This window comes from Ictalurus furcatus, chromosome 29, assembly GCF_023375685.1.
Source record: "Ictalurus furcatus strain D&B chromosome 29, Billie_1.0, whole genome shotgun sequence".
Classification (NCBI taxonomy): domain Eukaryota; kingdom Metazoa; phylum Chordata; class Actinopteri; order Siluriformes; family Ictaluridae; genus Ictalurus; species Ictalurus furcatus.
The window spans coordinates 62,501-79,498 of record NC_071283.1 but is presented as its reverse complement, the minus strand read 5'-3'; the positions used below and the strand labels follow the sequence as shown (position 1 = coordinate 79,498).

Below are 16,998 nucleotides of genomic sequence, written 5' to 3'. Positions count from 1 at the left end.
AAACTGAACACATTAACACAGAAACTTACTGGTGCTTGTGGAGACACGTGTGTCGAGTCTGTTTCAGCCCCCTGACACGCCCACGCATCTCTGTAATACACACCAGCAGCATGCTAAAGCTAACTACACTCATACAAGTGTAACAGTCAGGTGATTAGTGAGAGTTAGGTGAAGCATGTGATCATCATGCCGTGATACTACTACTACTACTAATAATAATAAGAAGAAGAAGAAGAAGAGGAAGAAGAAGAAGAAATAGAAAAAGAAGAGGAAAAAGAAGTAGAAGAAGATTTTCAGATAAAAGGTACTCACTGTGTGACCTCTAGCTCCTCTAGCATGTCTCCATGGATACTCTCGGAGTGGGCGTGGCCTACAGGCTCCGCCCAGGAAGGAATGTCTAGCAGCGAGGCCACCGATAGGTCCTCCTCTGACACTGCAGCTGGAGGCTTCTGGGAAACGTCCACTCTCGTCACCATCCGGGGACTGACCTCCTGTACTGAGGACAGAGCTGCACACATGCACAAACACACACGCATGCACACACCCTTGTGTTTGTGGTGTTTATTGTAGTGTTTATACAGATACAGAGAAAGCTCCATAACCAATATGAGAGAGAGTGCCTGATCCTGATATACGCTACTACTACCGTTCTGTGTGTGTGTGTGTGTGTGTGTGTGTGTGTGTGTGCGTGTTGTACTGAACCTTCACTGTGGTCCAGTGTCCTCTCGATCTCGGCGTATGTTCTGGACGTTTGTTCCTGCACTGATTTGTTGAGCTGAGTCTTGATGAGGTGGACGATGTCCATGCGGTTTATTTTAGTCAGTTTCTTTATCAGACAGTCCTCTGAACGCACACACACACACAGCATTAGTAGTGTACACTACAGGAGTGTTATTAAGACTATCAGATAAAGAACTGACCAGTGGCGTGTTTGCCCTCGCGCTCAGTCCAGCGCTGTAGAAGAGCGGTACTCTGTTCCTGCAGTGAGTTCGGGTTCTCTGCACGAACCTGCTGAACTTCATTTTCATTGAACTCCAGCTCTTTAGCTAACTCTATAAACGATAGTGTGGCCACAGTTTGACTTTCAGAACATTACTGATGAACTAAGTTTATAAAAACAGATCAGACACCACAGATAAAGGAATAGAAAAAAGCAGAGGAAATTCAATAGCACATAAAAGTAGAAAAGTTTGGAGGTAAGAATTAGAGACACAAACATCTGACAGCAAACATATCTGATGGACTGGTCAGGAGGACGTTTATCTTTGACAAATTTTCATACTTCACGATGTCACCGCTAACTTGAGATCATAACTCACCTGTCCAGCTGAACCCGAGAAGATCAGCAATGATGGACAAAATTTCCTCTTTACGATCGGCATCATCGTTCCAGTCCACTGTGAACATCATGCATGAACATTTATATTATCAGATACATGATTATAATTAAAATAAAAGGGAGTGACATAACAGTTTATATAACAGTCTAATGTATAATAAATACATTTTATTTTAAAAAACCTCATTATTGAGTAAAACTTGATTAAAAAAGTGACAAATGAGTGAAACACTAAAAAAACTAAAACATTCAAACGATAGAAAGCCATGCTAAAGTGATGGAAATTATTACAATGTAAAAAACCCAGAAATGTATAAAATGCTCGGTTTAAGTACCCTTAAATAATTCAATCTTGAGATTTGAACATTTATATGAATATGTGTATAAAAAAGACTGAAAACAGACAAGATACAGCACACACATCTCTCCACAAACAGACATAAGGCACAAGGGATGATACAAACACCACAGGACAGGACAGGACAGGACAGGACAGGACAGGACAGGTACAAACAGAAAATGAGGGCAGGAACTAAGGGTTCATTTTTGAGGGTAGGGAAGAAGGGGCCATAAACCATGTAGGTACCTTTACTCTGATCTGGACTACTGCTGTCTGAGAGTCGTTGCATCTGCGTCTCTACACAATCCTCCCAGTTTGGTCTGGTTTCAAAAATGTCCTCTCCTACAGAGGGGGTTCGGAACGGCGTTGACCTGCTGTCTCCATCAAGGACAGTTCGGGGACTGTCCTTTTCATCTGGAGACTTTTCTGCACCTCCACCTTCATGAGTGTGTTGGAATTGACTTGAATAAAGTGCATCTGATGATATTTGTTCTACAGACACAGGTATTTTGGATACAGGAGTCTTTGGTTTCACTGATGAAGAATGAACACCACTGATAAAGTCTGAGATGCTGATATCCGCCTCTGATTTGGGCCTTCGTTTTTGCTCAGTAGAGTCACCTTTCCACAAATCATGGTCAAAGCTGGTTGTTTTCACTGGAATCTTTGATTTTGGTTTCCTGCTCTCAGGTTCTGCAGCAGGATCTTTGAGTGAGCTGAGAGACCAGTGTGATGATATCTGCAATGCCTCTCCACTAGGGAGCGGAAGATCATCTTGAGTAGGTGTAGGTATTTCAATTACCGAGTGCTGATCATCTTCTGCTGATGAATCAGATGACTCCATATCCTGCTCAGAGTAGATGGATCTGGTCACTGTAGACGTGGCAGTATCAATATCTGTTATTGATGAATCAAATCCCAGATCTTTCTCGTTTGGGCTTTCTGAGTCACTGTGACTTTCTGAATCTCTGGGCTCATCAGAAGGACCAGAAACATGCTGTGGTGAATCTTCACTTTTTGAATCTAATGAAATTTCCAGTGAGGTGCTAAATTCCATTGCACTTTCCCTGACTTGCTCACAGGGACTGTCCTCAGAAGGGTCCTCACTTATGGGGAAAAAGACAAATGCATCCTGCTCTTCCTCCATGCTCCTTCTGCTCATATCAATAGCGCCACCTCTTGTCATTTCAAAGAGTTTCCCTTCCTGGAACAAGAAAGGGTTCGGCTGCCCATTTTCTGTAGGAGTCCGAGCAGGAGGCATTTCAGGTGTAGACTCCTGAGACTGAGTGTCCAAGTTCTGGGAATGAATTTTCTGCTCTTCAGCCTCAACCTGTGAGCTTTCATCATCCTCCACTTCTACACTCCAGGGAACTAAATCTCCCTGAATCAGTTCTGAAATTCTTTGTGATTTCCCTCCATGATCCTCTTCATAACCATATGAGTGTGGCTGATGTTCTTCCTTAGCTCTTCCATCATTTACAGAACACACAGTGTCGATAAAAGACTGAGGCATTTCTACAGTTTCAGTCTCAATGATGGTGTGACACTCAATATCAGAGTTGCTATCAGTTTTGTTGACCACTAACATTGCAGCAGAATCCTCAGCCAAAGCTGCCATTGTGTCAGCTTTGTCTTCTTTAATAAGGCACTCAGGAGAAAAGTCTTCATGGCTCAGCTCCTTTTTATCAATGTGAATTTGCATAGGTAACACCTCAATATCCATCTCACCAATCTCTGAAGCTCCATATTCATGGCTGTAAGTACACTCTGATACCTGACTTTCACTCAGGGCTTGTTCAGGTTCCTCTTGTGGTAGTTCAGTTAGTGGTGTGTCATCGCACTGCTCTGACTGTTGATATGAAGACGACACAATACTGGACTCAGGTCCACACTTCTGCTTTGTGTCTTCTTCTTCATAATCTAGTGGACTTTCATCACAGGACTGAAGCTCTTCTTCCTTTTCCTGCAGCTCATCATCTCTATCCTGGGATGAACTGATGAAATCAAATCTAACCTTTCTTGTTTTGGTTTCCTTTTCAATTTCATCAAAGACCCGGATTTTTGCTGCCATCTTGAACATATTTTCCTCAGGAGTGAACTGCTTTTTCACTTCACTGATCTCCTGCGCTTCCTCGTCAGTTCCCTCTAGAGATGGCTGTAAAGGCACCGATGGCTCCTGTGTATCAGGAATTTCAGAATATAACGATCCATTATCCTCGTTTTGGATAAACAGTCCTTCTGTCATCATCATCACATCATCCACCATAAGCTCTACAGAACTGGCTGAATCAAACTTCTCCATTTCAGGAGCCTTCATTTCATCAAATGTTCCAATTTCTTGAATTTCTTCATTTGGTGTGGCCTGTCTTTGTACCAGACCATTACTTTGTAGGTTTTCTTCATCCAGTGGAGATGAAAGTGGTTTTAAGGGAGTTGAAAGGCACTGTGAGCCTGGAATCTCGGGTTCACTTTGGATTATCATTTCATTACTCATTTCCAGCTCTATGTTTTCTGTCAGGCTGACTGCAAACGGACTGTTTTGCGAGTTATTGCTGGTTTGATATAATAGTTCTGGGCATTTGGAGTCTGGTCTCTGGCCTGTGGGACTTGTCTCTAAAGAGTCTGGACATGGAAAGTCCTTGGTGGGACTTGGCTCGATGGAGTCAGGCGACTTATTAGAAGACAAATCCTCTTTACAAGGCGTAGTCTCCAATGAGTCTCCTTGGCATACACTTTTAGGGTCACTCATCGTTATAGGCTGTAGGTCTTCTAAATTGTCTGGTCTGGACAATGTTTGCTGACTTTCATGAAATCTTTCAGACTTGGCGGTTTCTACAGTTTCTACATCAACAATTCCTTTCATTTGTTTAGTTTCTTTAACTGGAGAAACGTTGTAGCTGTCGCACAGATCTTGAACCAAACGATCATCTTCAACCTCAACATTTATTTCCTGCTCCGTTTGGTCTGGACTTTTTGAAGGTGAAAACTTTTCCACTATAGTCATAAACTCATGATCGTCCTCCACCTCTGTCTCATGTAAATGTGTTTCCTCAAGCTCTATTTGAACTGGACTTTTGATTTCTGTTAATGATACTTGCACTGAGTCAGGAGAAGAGAGATCCTCTTTACCAGATGTAGTCTCCTGGGAGTCTACCTGGCAGACGCTAACAGGGCCACTCATTGTTACAAGCTGTAGATCACAAAGGTTAACAGCACTACACAACCTCTGCTGAATTTCCTGAAATTCTTCAGACTCTGCAGTTTTTTCAGAGGAAATATTATAAATATCTCTAGTTTGTTCAGTTTCCTTAAGTGCATAAACTTGATAGGTGTCATCCAGATCCTGAATTGGACTATCTACTCCCACATTAACACTTATTTCCTCCTCTGTCTGGATTTGTGTTTGGATTTCTGTAAAAATCGTTGTTTCCACTGTAGTTATATACACATGCTGGGATTCTTCCACTGTCTCAGGTAGATGTGTTTCCTCGAGCTCTGTTTGGACTGGATCTTTGATTTCTATTGATGATACTTGCACTGAGTCCGTAGACTTGTGAAATGAGAGATCCTCAGGAGACTCCAGGGAGTCTACCTGGTAGGCACTTTCAGGACTGCTTATCATTACAGGTTGTAGGTCACAGAGGTTAACAGCACTACACATCCTTTGCTGAATTTGCTTATATTCCTCAGACCCTGCAGTTTCCTCAGAGAAAATCTCATAAATATCTCTAGTTTGTTTAGTTTCCTTAAGTGCATAAACATGATAGTCATCCCGATCCTGAATTGGACTATCTACTCCCACATTAACACTTATTTCCTCCTCTGTCTGGATTTGTGTTTGGATATCTGTAGGTGAAAACCTTTCCACAGTAGTCTTATACCCATGCTGATCATCTTCCTCTGTCTCATGTAAGTCTGTTCTCTCTGTTTGGACTGGACATTTGATTTCTCTGGATGAAACCTGCACAGACACAGGAGACTTTTGAGTAGAAAAATCCTCCTTACTAGGTGTCATCTCCAGTGAGTCTGATTTGCAGCCACTTTCAGGATCACTTGTTATGTACTGTAGGTCATCAAGGATGTCAGGGCTAGATGTAGAGAATGTGGAATAAGGCATTTCCTGAATTTCCTGAACTTCAGAGGAAATCTCATAAAGACCTTTGATTTGTTTAGTTTCCTCAGGTACAGGAGCCTCATAGCTGTCATCCAGATTCTGAACTGAAATACCAGATTCAACAGTAAAGCCTATTTCCTCCTCTGTCTGGATTTGTGTTTGGATTTCTGTAAAAATCGTTGTTTCCACTGTAGTTATATACACATGCTGGGATTCTTCCTCTGTCTCAGGTAGATGTGTTTCCTCGAGCTCTGTTTGGACTGGACCTTTGAATTCCGTTGATGATTCTTGCACTGAATCCGGAGACTTGTGAGGAGAGATATCCTCTTTATCAGGCGCTATCTCGGGTGAATTGATTTTAAGATCACTTATTGTTACAGGCTGTGGGTCTTCCAGATCATGTGGTCTAGATGACATTTGCTGAATTTTCTGAAATTCTTCAGACTCAGCAGTTTCTATAGAGGAAACCTCATCACTGCACATATCCTGACGCAACTGGTCTCTTTTAACTTGAAAACTGTTTTCCTGCTCTGTTTGGACTTGGCTTTTGATATCTGTGGGTGACTTTTGCATGAACTCCAGCTCCGTATGGACTGGACTTTTGATCTCCATATAAAATGTCACTTGCCTTGTCTCATGATCTTGCTGGTCTTTTTCTTCGGCCTCTTGTGTTTCTTCAAGTCTAGTTTGGACTGCACTTTTGGTTGGACTTCTACTTTCTGTGTATGCTAATTGCTTTGCACTCTTCTCCACAAGTTGGTCTTCTGGCTCTGTGGGTGATTTAACCTTTTGGTCACTTTCTTTTAGCTTTTCTGGACTTGTTTGTGCAATTTGTTTAAGTTCTTCATAAGATTCATACTCTCCTAAGCTTGTTCTAGGGGTCCTGCTCCTGAACATAATGTCAGTTGAATCTTCACCTGCTTCATTTATGTCCTCATCGTGAATTATAGCTGAAATACATTTCTCACTCTGGACCACTGTAGGAGCAAATCTGACTGCTGGCTTTGGTTTGTATGAATGGTGCTCCACAGCAGAGTGCTGCATCTGATCAGCATCTTTTATAATACGAGTCTTGCTGTATGATGTGTAGCTGACTGGCGATGGACCTGCTGCCTGGATAAACAGCTGATACTCTGGACTCTCCTCGAGTTCTTCCTTGATAACAGCACTGAAGTCTTCAGAATGTTTCCGGTTTGGGCTAATCTGTGATTCTTCCGATGTTCTCCGTTCATGGCTGGTGCTTAGTTTATTATAGTGCAGTAGATCAGGACTATGCTGTTCTTCCTCATGGTGGCACACTTTCAAAGTTACTGTTGAGTCTTTAGCTTGTATTTTCACCTGACACAGTTCCTTAGAGTATTCATTATTTTGTATGATTTTATCCTCATTAAATGATATCTCTTCCTTACCCTCTTCCTCACACCCAGATGACACATTTGAAGTTTCTCCTTGCTCACGATGCTGAATTTTATGTTCATTTGGTGCTGCTGTATATAGTTCCTCTCTTACACCAATCACTGTGTTCTCACTGTCCAGCCTGCTTGGTCTCCAGGAGTCTTTGTTACTGAGTGAAATGTCCACACTAGTTTTGCTAACACTAGGATCCTCTGATGTTCTTTGTGCCTGCTCATGTATAATTTCATCACTAATCACTATCTTATTTTGTTGATATTGGTCATGGATGATTTGTGATGATTCTCCCACAATGCTCTGAGAATTGAATTCTTCTGCTGATGGTTTAATTTCTGAGCTTTGTAGGTCAGATATTTGAGCATTTTTAGTTTCCTCAGAAACTTCTGATGTTTCCACCAGCTTAGTAATTGCTTTATGTTCAAAAAGTCCAGATTTGCTCTTTGACGGGTCCTGTCCAGTTTGAAATGCTTTCATCAGCTCCTTCACAGACATGGAGTGCTCTATTCTCTCAGTCTGAGACCGAGGGGATTTTGGAGATTTAGGAGGTGAAGTATAATTTTCCTCCATTTCTCTCATGGTCAGGAAAGCTTTGCTCTGGTCAACAGTCACTCGTCTCACCTCTCTGACTTTGACACTCTCCTCCTCCTCCTCTTCCACTTTTTTCTGAAGTGCTTTGACTCTGTCTTTGATGGACCCAATGGGAGTCTCGACAACTTTAGGAGACACAGGTGGCACTCCAAGCTCAGAGGCTCCGAGAAGTGTGTCTCCATCGAGTGATTCCTCAGAGCTCATCCTCTCCAACTCATCTTCAGAGCTACAGCTTACAAGCTCCCTCTCTTTAAGCTTCTTTCTTGCTGGTTTTTTTACTCGTGGAGGATGACGCTTCCGAGGTAGCACAACTTCTGTAAATGTCTCTTCGACGATATTCTCTTCTTGAACAGGACGAGCAGTCACAGGCAGATGCTGGAGATAGCTTTCCAAATCTGTACTAAGATGTAAAACCATTTCAGACGCATCCTTTTGGGGTGCAGAACTGCAATCGGTAGCTCTTGTGATTCTGACCTCTCTGAGTAAAGGCTCGATTATCTGGCTTTTCTCTTCTTCCGCCTCTTTAACACTACACTTAGATTTTTCAGTTTCTTTACCAAAATTTCCAACCCTTAAAATCTTTCCCACCTTCTCCAAGTCCCCTTTGACCTTTTCGACTATCTCGAACGGCTCTTCTTCATCCTCATTATCTACGTAGTATTTTAATCCATCCACCAGAGATGGATCTGAAATCTCACTGGTCAGGAAGCCAGATATTTTAATAAGGTCTTGCTTCATATCCGAGACGTCGGAGAGGAGATCAGGACTGGCGAGCGTTGCTGGATCGTGAACCATGTTTGTGTGCAGTGTGGAGAATTCTGTTGATTCAGTTTCATCCTCATCTTGAGTAAGACAGATTTACAGAACAAAAGGGAAATGAAGAGGACAAAAGACATTGGATAACTAGTCAGCGCAGGTGAAATACAGTCAGACGTGGGGTAAAGTCCATTAATATTTCAATAAATCATTACATCACACCGATGGATCCGAGGGATTTATCGCTAGCAGCTAAGCAAAAGGGAAATAAAGAAAATGTACCGGAACACAATCTGCAGGAAATAACTTGCTTAAACATGTCATATTCGAGTTTTCATACACGCACGCACAAAAGAGAGAGAAGAAGAAGAACTACAGAAACCTGAAAATAAAACATCAATGAACAAAGCAGTGAAACGGACAATCTCAAGATTGTTCAGGAACAGAAACACACACTCAATACTCAATGATTTAACATGGAGCCCTTGCTATTATTATTATTATTATTATTAAGAGTATGATTATATCTCTTCAGATGCTTTGGTAATTTTAGTTAAATATCCTAATTAAGTGAGTTACTGTGATTATGAGTGAGACAATGAATCATCAGAAAAAAATATATAGAGCAAAAACAGAAATGAGGTAGAGGAAACACACACACACACACACATTATATATATATATATAGTGGTATGCAAAAGTTTGTGCACCCTTGGTCAACATTTCTATTACACTGAATAGCTAAATGAGTAGAAGATGAATTGATCTCTAAAAGTCATAAAGTTAAAGAGATGAAAGATTCTTTTCAACATTTTAAGCATGGTTAGTCTATTGTTTTTGTTTTGTACAATTTTACAGTAAAAAAAGGAAATGAGCACCATGTTAAAGTTTGGACACACCAAGAGATTTGAGCTCTCAGATAACTTTTACCAAGGTCTCAGACCTTAATTCGCTCGTTAGAGCTACGGCTTGTTCACAATCATCATTAGGAAAGGCCAGGTGATGCAAATTTCAGGGTCGTCAAACCTTGTCCCAACAATTAGTGGCCATGGGTTTCTATAAGCAGCTGCCTAGCACTTTGAAAATTAAAATAATTGGTGACCACAAAGCAGGAGAAGGCTATAAGAAGATAGCAAAGCATTTTCATGTAGCAGTTTCCTCAGTTCATAATGTAATTAAGAAATGGCAGTTAACAGGGACAGTGGAGGTCAAGTTGAGGTCTGGAAGACCAAGAAAACTTTCAGAGAGAACTGCTCATAGGATTGCTAGACAGACTGTGAAGTGGTGGTGCATTGTTCTACTGTGCAGCAACACCTACACAAATATATGACCTTCATGGATGAGTCATTAGAAGAAAACCTTTCCTGCATCTTCACCATCAAAATTCAGCTTAAGAAGTTTGCATCTAAACAAGCCTGATGCCTTTTTAAAAGTCCTGTTGACTGATAATGCTAAAATAGAACTTTCTGGCCACAGTGAGCAAAGGTATGTTTGGACAAACAAGGGCACAGAATTTCATGAAGAGAACACCTCTCCAACTGTTCGGCACGCGGGTGGTTCCATCATGCTTTGGGCTTGTGCTGCAGCCAGTGGCACGGGGAACATTTCACCGGTAGAGGGAAGAATGGATTCAACCAGCAAATTCTGGAAGAAACATTACATTGTCTGTAAAAAATAAAAAAGCTGAAAATGAAAAGAGGATGGCTTCTACAAGAGGACAAATAATCTTAAACACACCTCAAAATCCACAATGGACTACCTCTAGAGGTGGGTTTGGCAAAGGTTTTGGCATGGCCCTCACAGTCCCCTGACCTAAACATCATCAAAAATCTATGGATAGACCTCAAAAGAGCAAAGCATGCAAGAATCTCTAGAAGCCTTTTGCAAGGAAGATTGGGTGAAAATCCCCCAAACAAGAATTGAAAGACTCTTAGCTGGTTAGTAAAAACGTTTACAAGCTGTGATACTTGCCAAAGTGGGAGTTACTAAGTATTGACCATGCAGGGTGCTCAAACTATTGCTTTGGGCACTTTTCCTTTTTTGTCATTTTGAAACTGTAAAAGATTCGATCTTGAATAAATAAAAAAAAGTAATCTTGCTTAAAATATTAAAGAAATGTGTCATTTTTACTCGCTTAGCTATTTACAGTAACAGAATTTTTTGACCAGGGTGCCCAAACTTTTGCATGCCACTGTATATATATATACACACACTTTACATGTGTAAGTCAAGTTATTTCCATGCAAAGCAACAGATGAGTGTTCATGCAGTTACACATGATATAAATGATTTATGAAAAAGAAAACATCCTTAATTTCCCTTTAATCCAAATGAACAGCTGAGACGTGTTGAGTGTGTGTGACGTGTTTCAGTCTTTGTTATGTGTTGAGTGTGTTTGACGTGTTGAGTGTGTGTGAGACGTATTGAGTGTGTGAGAGACGTGTTGAGTGTGTGAGACGTGTTGAGTGAGACGTGTTTGGTGCGTGAGACGTGTTGAGTGTGTGTGAGACATGTTGAGTGTGTGAGACGTGTTGAGTGTGTGAGACGTGTTGAGTGTGTGTGAGATGTGTTGAGTGTGTGTGAGATGTGTTGAGTCTGTGAGACGTGTTGAGTGTGCACGAGACGTGTTGAGTGTTGTGTGAGACGTGTTACGTGTGTGAGATGTGTTGAGTGTGCGAGACATGTTGAATGTGTGAGACGCGTTGAGTGTTGTGTGAGGTGTGTGAGACACGTTGAGTGTCCGCGATACGTGTTGAGTGTATGCAACACATGTTGAGTGTGTGCGAGATGTGTTCAGTGTCTGTGGGACGTGTTGAGTGTTGTGTGAGACGTGTTGAGTGTGTGAGACGTGTTGAGTGTGTGTGAGACGTGTTGAGTGTGTGCGAGACGTGTTGAGTGTGTGCGAGACGTGTTGAGTGTGTGCGAGACGTGCTCAGTCTTTATGTGTTGAGTGTGCGCGAGATGTGTTGAGTGTGAGAAGTGTTGAGTGTGTGCGAGACGTGTCGCGTGTGTGTGAGATGTGTTGAGTGTGTGTGAGACGTGTTGAGTGTGTGAGATGTGTTGAGTGTGTGCGAGACGTTTTGTGTGTGAGATGTGTTGAGTGTGTGTGAGATGTGTTGAGTGTGTGCGAGACGTTTTGTGTGCGAGACGTGGTGAGTGTGTGCGAGACGTGGTGAGTGTGTGCGAGACGTGGTGAGTGTGTGTGAGACGTGGTGAGTGTGTGTGAGACGTGTTGAGTGTGTGCGAGACGTGGTGAGTGTGTGAGACGTGTTGTGTGTGTGTGAGACGTGTTGTGTGTGTGTGAGACGTGGTGAGTGTGTGAGACGTGGTGAGTGTGTGTGAGACGTGTTGAGTGTGTGTGAGACGTGTTGAGTGTGTGTGAGACGTGGTGAGTGTGTGAGACGTGTTGTGTGTGTGTGAGACGTGTTGAGTGTGTGCGATACGTGTTGTGTGTGCGTGAGACGTGTTGAGTGTGTGAGACGTGTTGTGTGTGTGTGAGACGTGTTGAGTGTGTGCGATACGTGTTGTGTGTGTGTGAGACGTGTTGAGTGTGTGTGAGACGTGGTGAATGTGTGAGACGTGTTGTGTGTGTGTGAGACGTGTTGAGTGTGTGCGATACGTGGTGAGTGTGTGCGAGACGTGGTGAGTGTGTGAGACGTGGTGAGTGTGTGAGACGTGGTGAGTGTGTGCGAGACGTGGTGAGTGTGTGCGAGACGTGTCGAGTGTGTGCGAGACGTGGTGAGTGTGTGCGAGACGTGTTGTGTGTGCGAGACGTGCTGAGTGTGTGCGAGATGTGTTGTGTGTGTGAGACGTGTTGAGTGTGTGCGAGACGTGCTGAGTGTGTGCGAGACGTGCTGAGTGTGTGCGAGACGTGCTGAGTGTGTGCGAGACGTGTTGTGTGTGCGAGACGTGTCGAGTGTGTGCGAGACGTGGTGAGTGTGTGCGAGACGTGTTGTGTGTGCGAGACGTGCTGAGTGTGTGTGACACGTGTTGAGTGTGTGCGAGATGTGTTGTGTGTGTGAGACGTGTTGAGTGTGTGCGAGACGTGCTGAGTGTGTGCGAGACGTGCTGAGTGTGTGCGAGACGTGTTGAGTGTGTGCGAGACGTGCTGAGTGTGTGCGAGACGTGCTGAGTGTGTGCGAGACGTGTTGTGTGTGCGAGACGTGTTGAGTGTGTGCGAGACGTGCTGAGTGTGTGCGACACGTGCTGAGTGTGTGCGAGACGTGTTGAGTGTGTGCGAGACGTGCTGAGTGTGTGTGACACGTGCTGAGTGTGTGCGAGACGTGTTGTGTGTGCGAGACGTGTTGTGTGTGCGAGACGTGTTGAGTGTGTGCGAGACGTGTTGTGTGTGTGCGAGACGTGTCGAGTGTGTGCGAGACGTGTCGTGTGTGTGCGAGACGTGCTGAGTGTGTGCGAGACGTGCCGAGTGTGTGCGAGACGTGTCGTGTGTGTGCGAGACGTGTCGAGTGTGTGTGAGTAATTTTGCAGTAATGGAAGTCTATAGACACGCAGCCAATACGCTGTATTTATATGATCTATAGAGTAATAATAGATAATGGATAGAAATCGTCTACATCACTTCCTGCTTTAATCCTTCACTCTTTATGGGTGTAGATCGAGGGGCGGAGCTTAGTGTGTTCTCACTAATGTAAACCATTTCTTCTTATTGTCCTACATGAAGTGAGAAAATACTAGAAGTGAGTTGGAAGTGACTCGGACTGTCCGAGACTCCGTAACATTTCGATCTAAAACAGGTCTCGCGTGCAGACGTGGTGAGTCGATCGCGAGACACGCAACATGCTTATTCCGTTTTATTTTTATTACCGGGGAAACACGGGGACGTGGACACGGTTTAACTCGGTATAGGAACAAGGCCACGTCTCTTTATTTTAAAACGGTTTTGTCTTTACATGTCGTATGGAGTTCTGAGCAAAACAGAAATACAACACGAGGGAAGTGTGTGTCAGCCACAGCACATTAGTCGAGGATCCATTCAAACACACACACTTAACATCAGTCTGAAAATTAATCCCATTATCACTTATATTTACACTCTGTAACATTCACAAAATATAAAGAACTCATTTATTTAGAAATATAAATCACACAAGCTTACATTTGTCATGCGTCTTCTCACTCTGTAAAGGAAAAAACATTTCTATATGACTTCATACACATTTTATATTGAATAGATATGTAATGAAGGTATGATGTGATGTTTACCTCTTCATCTGCGTCCTGGTCTGAATCAGAGTCCTAAAACAGAGGATGTAAAACACACACTCTAACTACACACACACACACACACACACTAATATTCCTGCTGCAGAGATCAATGTAAACGTCACAGATCTGATTCTGAAGCTCTGCCTCGCCTCAGTGACTCCTCCGATCATCTGCTGTAAAAAAAACTGACTCAGACTCGGACTCGGGTCCTGCAGCTTTATCCAAATCTCGTGTCTGAGTAACGCTGTGCTCTCAGCCTCAATACCTGTGTATTTAACATCAAGCTCATGCTACTGCTGGACTCGCCCTCTTGACCTAAATCAGGATTCTAGAGTATTCCTGATTTCCTCTAGAGCACAGTTCCAGAGTTTGGAAGTGATGTCATGAACGCGTTCCCATGGCAGAGCTGTGATGATATGTGTGCTGGGTGAAGTGTTCAGGTTATACTGCTTCAGGAGAGCAGTGAGATTCACTGGAGATAAAAACCATTCAGAGCTTTAAACATCATGAGCAGGACACTGTAGTCAGCGTGGAAGTTAGCAGACAGCACACAGGTACGGTGTGTGTGTGTGTGTGTGTGTTTGTGTGTGTGTGTGTTTGGTGTGTTACCTTTGAGTAAACAGGAAGTGTGATGTTCAGGTTGCAGATGGCGTTGTGGTTCAGGCTGCGGTAAGTTCTCGGTTCTTTGGTGAATGAAAGTCGACCACACGGCTCCTGCGCACTGTCACGGATCTGATCAACAATCAATCAATCAATCAATCAATCAATCAGCACTAAATATTTATTAGCTGTTTATTAGTATAGAGTTGTGATTGGACGATGATGTCAGACAACTCCTGACTGTCTTATTCCACGTCTCACTGTGTGATAATGTAAGTGTACCTTGATGAAGAGAGCAAGACGGTTCTCCTTGAAGGCATAGAAGCTGAAGACGTGGTGCTGTCCGCTTTTAGTCAGAGGAACGAGGTTTCCAAAACAATCCGCAAAAATGGGCTTTCCTTCCAGAACCTGAAACACACACCGTGTCTGAAACCCCACACTGACACTGAGCTGAGATCAGATCATCAACCCGGTTCCTCCGCTTACCTCCAAGACCTGCTCTATAGTGTTAAACTCTCTAACTCTACTTTCCTCACACACTCTCCTCACACACTCGTCTCCTCACGCACCTTCACCACACACTCGTCTCCTCACACACTCGTCTCCTCACACACTCGTCTCCTCACACACTCGTCTCCTCACGCACCTTCACCACACACTCGTCTCCTCACACACTCTCCTCACACACTCGTCTCCTCACACACTCGTCTCCTCACACACCTTCACCACACACTCGTCTCCTCACACACTCTCCTCACACACTCGTCTCCTCACGCACCTTCACCACACACTCGTCTCCTCACACACTCGTCTCCTCACACACTCGTCTCCTCACGCACCTTCACCACACACTCGTCTCCTCACACACTCGTCTCCTCACACACTCGTCTCCTCACGCACCTTCACCACACACTCGTCTCCTCACACACTCGTCTCCTCACACACTCTCCTCACACACTCGTCTCCTCACGCACCTTCACCACACACTCGTCTCCTCACGCACCTTCACCACACACTCGTCTCCTCACACACTCTCCTCACACACTCGTCTCCTCATGCACCTTCACCACACACTCGTCTCCTCACACACTCTCCTCACACACTCGTCTCCTCACGCACCTTCACCACACACTCGTCTCCTCACACACTCTCCTCACACACTCGTCTCCTCACGCACCTTCACCACACACTCGTCTCCTCACACACTCGTCTCCTCACACACTCTCCTCACACACTCGTCTCCTCACACACTCGTCTCCTCACACACTCGTCTCCTCACACACCTTCACCACACACTCGTCTCCTCACACACTCGTCTCCTCACACACTCGTCTCCTCACGCACCTTCACCACACACTCGTCTCCTCACACACTCGTCTCCTCACACACTCGTCTCCTCACGCACCTTCACCACACACTCGTCTCCTCACACACTCGTCTCCTCACACACTCTCCTCACACACTCGTCTCCTCACGCACCTTCACCACACACTCGTCTCCTCACACACTCGTCTCCTCACACACCTTCACCACACACTCGTCTCCTCACACACCTTCACCACACACTCGTCTCCTCACACACCTTCACCACACACTCGTCTCCTCACACACTCGTCTCCTCACACACTCGTCTCCTCACACACCTTCACCACACACTCGTCTCCTCACGCACCTTCACCACACACTCGTCTCCTCACACACTCTCCTCACACACTCGTCTCCTCACACACTCTCCTCACACACTCGTCTCCTCACACACTCGTCTCCTCACACACTCTCCTCACACACTCGTCTCCTCACACACTCGTCTCCTCACACACTCTCCTCACACACTCGTCTCCTCACGCACCTTCACCACACACTCGTCTCCTCACACACTCGTCTCCTCACACACCTTCACCACACACTCGTCTCCTCACACACTCGTCTCCTCACACACCTTCACCACACACTCGTCTCCTCACACACCTTCACCACACACTCGTCTCCTCACACACTCGTCTCCTCACACACTCTCCTCACACACTCGTCTCCTCACGCACCTTCACCACACACTCGTCTCCTCACACACTCGTCTCCTCACACACTCGTCTCCTCACGCACCTTCACCACACACTCGTCTCCTCACACACCTTCACCACACACTCGTCTCCTCACACACCTTCACCACACTCGTCTCCTCACACACTCATCTCCTCACACACTCATCTCCTCACACACCTTTACCACACACTCGTCTCCTCACACACTCGTCTCCTCACACACCTTCACCACACACTCGTCTCCTCACACACCTTCACCACACACTCGTCTCCTCACACACCTTCACCACACACTCGTCTCCTCACACACTCGTCTCCTCACACACTCATCTCCTCACACACCTTTACCACACACTCGTCTCCTCACGCACCTTCACCACACACTCGTCTCCTCACACACTCGTCTCCTCACACACTCGTCTCCTCACACACTCGTCTCCTCACGCACCTTCACCACACACTCGTCTCCTCACACACCTTCACCACACACTCGTCTCCTCACACACCTTCACCACACACTCGTCTCCTCACACACCTTCACCACACTCGTCTCCTCACACACTCGTCTCCTCACACACTC

General features: G+C 44.7%; 1 protein-coding gene across 1 annotated transcript in view; it reads right to left on the bottom strand.

Annotated features, from left to right (window-relative positions):
* The window catches only part of ank2a (ankyrin 2a, neuronal), a 48,052-nt gene that overhangs the window by 9,601 nt on the left and 21,453 nt on the right, over positions 1–16,998 (bottom strand). Inside the window, exons 34-41 of the mRNA XM_053618952.1 lie at positions 14,659–14,784; positions 14,386–14,508; positions 13,763–13,806; positions 1,320–1,399; positions 921–1,052; positions 703–843; positions 313–508; positions 30–90 (exon numbers count right to left, since the gene is read on the bottom strand). Of these exons, the coding sequence (XP_053474927.1) occupies positions 30–90; positions 313–508; positions 703–843; positions 921–1,052; positions 1,320–1,399; positions 13,763–13,806; positions 14,386–14,508; positions 14,659–14,784 (903 nt within the window). The remainder of the gene's footprint in view (positions 1–29; positions 91–312; positions 509–702; positions 844–920; positions 1,053–1,319; positions 1,400–13,762; positions 13,807–14,385; positions 14,509–14,658; positions 14,785–16,998) is intronic.